Source organism: Fragaria vesca, linkage group LG1, assembly GCF_000184155.1.
Source record: "Fragaria vesca subsp. vesca linkage group LG1, FraVesHawaii_1.0, whole genome shotgun sequence".
NCBI classification, from domain to species: domain Eukaryota; kingdom Viridiplantae; phylum Streptophyta; class Magnoliopsida; order Rosales; family Rosaceae; genus Fragaria; species Fragaria vesca.
In genome coordinates, this window is record NC_020491.1 from 16,043,605 (window position 1) to 16,048,497 (window position 4,893).

The window sequence follows — 4,893 nt, forward strand, 5'->3', positions numbered from 1 at the left end:
CCTCAGAACATCTGGTCATCTTCAATGGGAAGCTCTCCCACAGACAAATGCTTTAAGACCATCTGGGAAGAGTACTTTTCCTATAATAGCATCATGTACATACCAAAAGACAACTGGAAATCTTTTTTAACTCAACTATGTCTACAAAAGTATTTGCAGAACAGCTCATGTGATATATCAGCAGCCAGATCAAATACTAAAGCATCTAAGGAACATATCTTTTCTATTCGAAATAATGCAGAAATTCAAACTTTGAAATTCAGTTCTTCACTTATAAAGGTAAACAGACAATGTGGCTTCAATCATTCATGTGAATGTGCTTCTTTGTAATAACTATTGTTGTATAAGATGCAGATACAAAATGCATAACATTTGGAACTGCCATTTGGAAGCAAGACATTTTTGAGTCTTTGCATCCTTTATTCTTTTAGTTACTGAGAATTGCTTGTTTAAGTAAGAATGTCATACTTTGAAGGACTCGAAGAAATGCTGCTGTAATGAAAATACTTGAGAGATCTCCTAGGATATCCTTTCGAAATATATCCAGCAGTGAAACCTTGCTGAATGCAATAATGAGCATAGCCTGTTTACCAGTTTGAAATGAATTATTCATACAGGCAACTGTGTAAAAGGAGTACAAAGACTGTCATTTAAGAAATTCCACACTGTTGTAAATAATTACCTGTAGAGCCAGTATATAAAATGTCCAAATTCTATCAAAACTTCGAAAGATGTGCCAAAATGTGCGAGTTTCAATAAAATATGATTTTCCTGTGCTTCCAGATTTTTTTTTAGAGCCCTTTCTTCCCTGAAACAAGATTTCTGTTATGCAAGAGCCATGAAACAAATATAATAAAACCAGTGTGTCACATTGTAAGAGTACCTGTGCCAAGTCACGAGTTGATTTAAAAAAATCACCATCATCACGCATGGGCCAACCAAGAGAGAAACAATCAGATGACCTGAAAATCAGTAATTAAAACAGAACCATCTCCATTTATATAAACCAAATATGAACAAAATCCTATTCAGTTTCTTCTGATATTGATTAACACAAACCAGAAATATTCATTTAGATCGTCATAGTTGCACCAGGCTGTGTGAGGAGCTTTTCCATTGCTGCTCTTCTTCGCTTCCTAGAACATGATAAGAAAAATCCTCATACCGACAGCTTGAAGACCTGAAACTCAATTGCAATGCATATGTACAGACAACATACCTTTTCGATTACACGGTATAGGGGGGTTATAACCTTCCTCAAAAAGGCCTCATCATCCCCACCATAAGAAGGCTTTATATTTTCCCCAGTGACGATACTGACATTTCCAGCCAAGAGACCATGGAGTTCATATGCCATCTGAATGTATAGTTGCCATCATTTCCAGCCAAAAGTCAAGCTATGATTTCCATAAGAATTCCAGAAACAAATTAAAGAATAAGTAAATCTCACAAATATTACGTTATGGAAAATATAGCAGAGGCATTCAGGCATAAAGCGAACATTCGCTGCTTCACCCCATATGAGAAGATATAAACCCATGTAAAGTATCTTCCTCTGTTGTACTTCCTGCTGACCTTGAGGTAGCCTACATCGAACAAGATTTTGTTTATTTCAGCAATACATATTGCAAACCAAGCATAAGATGCAAAAAGTAAGTAATAAAGAATAAATAAATACAAAGATAATGCTTCTACATCCAACCTTAAACTATGTTTCCGTCCCAAAAATCTACACCACATTTTGTAGTTCTTAAAAAGCTTGTCCAGAACTGCATCAACAGCCCGATCATCAAGCTGCAAAAAAGAGAACATTTAAATTGCAAGATGACAAGCGTGAAAAGACAACTATTTAGCGAGAACTTTCTTCGGAGCAGAATAGAGGATAATACTATTAATACTAATACTCCAACTAGCAACAAGATTTAGCATAAATGAATCCAACCATTTGAAAAAAATAATAACATCGCCCAACTGAAGAGATCGAATATAAATGATTCGGTGATAATAGGAAACCATACCTTGTTAAGAGGTTCAGGTTTGGGATGGAGTCTTATATGCATATTCGCAAGTAGCAATATCAAATGCTCTCTCTGGTTCCTAACGTTATCTCTCTGCAGTGACCAAAATAGAGGAATGTTAATAAATTCTTTGCGGCATAGGGTGACTATTAGCCACCATTAGAATTCATCATTTGTATACATGCCTGGAAGCCAAACATGGCCCTAAGCCAATCGAGGAGATCCAGATCAGCAGTTTTTTGTCTGTGCTGCTCGAATGCACTTGGCCAGTTCAAACCACGAGTATTCCATAGTGCAGCAACAGCGGCCTTAACCTGTAACAAGGAAAAAACAAATCAAGTTCAATTAGGAGATGCCAACGATTCCTAAGTTGGAAAATTAAATTAACATAGAACAAAGAGATACCTCGTCAAGCTGCATGACAGACTGTGTAGCACCAGCAGAATCCAAAGGAAGAATATTATACGGGGCGTATATTTCCGTCTTTTCTTGGACATCTCTAGCAGCTGCAATAATCTGCTCACAAAAAAAAATGTTGAAAAAAAGTTACAAGAGGACATTGCTACCAGAGATAACATAAAGCCAAAGTCAGGACAAAAATGCACTTCAGATATCTGATATAATCTTTCTAGATGATAGAATGATAATTGAAACTAACCTCAGGAGCAACTTCCTCTACTTTTTCTGACTTGTTAACCCCGCAAAGTACTTCAAAAAGTTGGTTAAGTGTATTGTAGGCTTTACTCACTTGAGCTCTGTTGAGATTTGAATAAACGTTCCAATTCAGAAACAATATCCAAGTGCGCTATGAACTATAATATTTAATTATTTAATTATTTATAAATGGAAAAGAAAACGAGTTAGGGGAGATGAAGAAGGACGATGATATCCATACCTGTCTACCTGCTCTTCTTGAACAGCTTTGACATAATGATCATAATATTGCTGATAGAAGCTTGTAATTTCCCTGGCATCAGACTTTTTAACTCGAGCAGAAAGACTCGATGCATTTTCCTGTCTCAAACAAGTTTAACATCAGATTCAATGCTATCTGTAGGTTGCACAACACGATGGAGCTTTACTACTCAAACTAGAAAGAAGAGCTCAAGAGCACCTAAAGCAAAATTCAGGGTACTATTTAACATGAATACAGCAGTAAGTAAAAAAGCCCTTGGCACTGCAAAACATTGAAGCAATTAGGAAATACCTAATCTATCAGATACAGATACCTATCAGCTTTTGAGATATAATCAATTTTTCAACTCCATTTCCTGATCAATAAAGAAAACTATATATACCATAAGTAGATGTAATTAACGTGCACAATATGTACTTAAATTACTGAATATTAATACGAAGCCCTGGGCCAACATTTAAGTAATTAAACGGTCCAAGCTCGCTCTCCTTCACCACATTTAGAGTTCCACTACTCTCTATTTCTTTTCCTTATGTTGATTAATTACACAAAACTTAAAAAAAGACGAACATATACGGTAGCAATGAACTCAGGTATCTCTCAGTTTTGTTATAAATGCATAAAAAACAAGGCAAAGCAGAAAAATGTGAAAGCGCGGCGGCGCGTGAGAAACAATCGCCTTACCCTCTCCAATCGTTGCAGGAGCAAGGTCTTGAACTGCCTCACACCACGTCCACTGGAGCCGGGGTCCAATCGGTGCGCCTTCTCGAACGCGTAGAACCGACCTTACATTCAACCAAAACGAAAATCAAAATCAACACTCGGAATCAAACACAGTCAAAATCACCGATCGGCGATTAGGATTTTCTTACAGAGATAAGCAACGCGAGGTCGCTCGGGCTCGACTTCGTTGGCGACGCGGAGGAGCGGAGCGATAGGAGCGATGGCGGAAGGGACGACCTCGTTGTCGAAGACCTCCGTCGAAAACGTCGTCGTCGCGGCGCTCCGTGACGGCCGTCGCGTCAGCCCCTGCGGGCCGGATTCTGGAGCCGCCATTCACCTGAGGGCTTTCGAATTCCCTCTCCGATTCTGAAACCACTACTACTACTGCTGCTGCTACTCGCTTCGAATTTCACCGACCTAGCTAGCTAATCACTCATAGAGAAACTGCGTGGGTTGAAATGTGAAGAAGAAGAAGAAGAAGAAGAAATTGGATATGAAGAATTGAGAGAGAGAGAGAGAGAGAGAGAGAGAGAGAGAAAAAGTAGACCCACGCGAGACGAGAGAGTCATAGAGGAATTGTGAAGCAGCTGATTCTGAAAGAGAGAGAAAAAGAATAAGAGGGGTCTCCGGAGGGAGTGACCGTACAGTTGGGAGGGGACACGTGGCGGGAGGAGAGTGTAACTGAATGTGAGAGGAGTGAGAGAAAGTGGTTGAGAGCGGAGGGAGGGAAAGAACGGGCACGGTTTTCGGGAGGGAAAGGAAAGGACTCAAAATCTTGTTTTTTATTTTTTATTTTATTTTTATTCTTAAAAATTAGAATTGACCGCTTCTCAGTCAAGCAGTGATTAGAGGTCCGGCTTTTTCTTGCTAACTATGAAAATGGTGAGACCGGAAAACATCCCGCATCGGCCGCATTATTACAAGCTGGTTTTTACGTCTCCATAGCTCAATAACTCCACTTGAAAAATTATTTTTACGGTAGGGAACGACCGTACACACGTTGATGTAATTAACTTATGTAAAAAGTATTTGAAAATGATGATTGGTTGCTTCAGGATAATGTTTTCTTTCATTTTCACCCTACATCCCATCCGTATAGAGATGTCGGTACTGTCTGTGACTTGGATCCTCACAAGGTGATCTGAGACTAGAGCATAATGACTTGACTTTATGCTCTACAAAATAGATATATTCTTGCAAAGGTGCTACTTTAGTTATCTTGTCTAAACTTGTTGT

General features: G+C 38.8%; 1 protein-coding gene across 1 annotated transcript in view; it reads right to left on the reverse strand.

Moving 5' to 3' along the window:
• The window catches only part of LOC101295280 (callose synthase 5-like), a 13,938-nt gene extending 9,948 nt beyond the window's left edge, over window positions 1-3,990 (reverse strand). Inside the window, exons 1-14 of the mRNA XM_004289375.1 lie at window positions 3,807-3,990; window positions 3,619-3,719; window positions 2,914-3,032; window positions 2,677-2,773; window positions 2,424-2,534; window positions 2,204-2,332; window positions 2,019-2,111; window positions 1,703-1,794; window positions 1,460-1,586; window positions 1,220-1,357; window positions 1,060-1,136; window positions 884-962; window positions 683-808; window positions 469-583 (exon numbers count right to left, since the gene is read on the reverse strand). Of these exons, the coding sequence (XP_004289423.1) occupies window positions 469-583; window positions 683-808; window positions 884-962; window positions 1,060-1,136; window positions 1,220-1,357; window positions 1,460-1,586; window positions 1,703-1,794; window positions 2,019-2,111; window positions 2,204-2,332; window positions 2,424-2,534; window positions 2,677-2,773; window positions 2,914-3,032; window positions 3,619-3,719; window positions 3,807-3,990 (1,588 nt within the window). The remainder of the gene's footprint in view (window positions 1-468; window positions 584-682; window positions 809-883; window positions 963-1,059; window positions 1,137-1,219; window positions 1,358-1,459; window positions 1,587-1,702; window positions 1,795-2,018; window positions 2,112-2,203; window positions 2,333-2,423; window positions 2,535-2,676; window positions 2,774-2,913; window positions 3,033-3,618; window positions 3,720-3,806) is intronic.
• Between the last annotated feature and the right edge of the window lie 903 nt (window positions 3,991-4,893).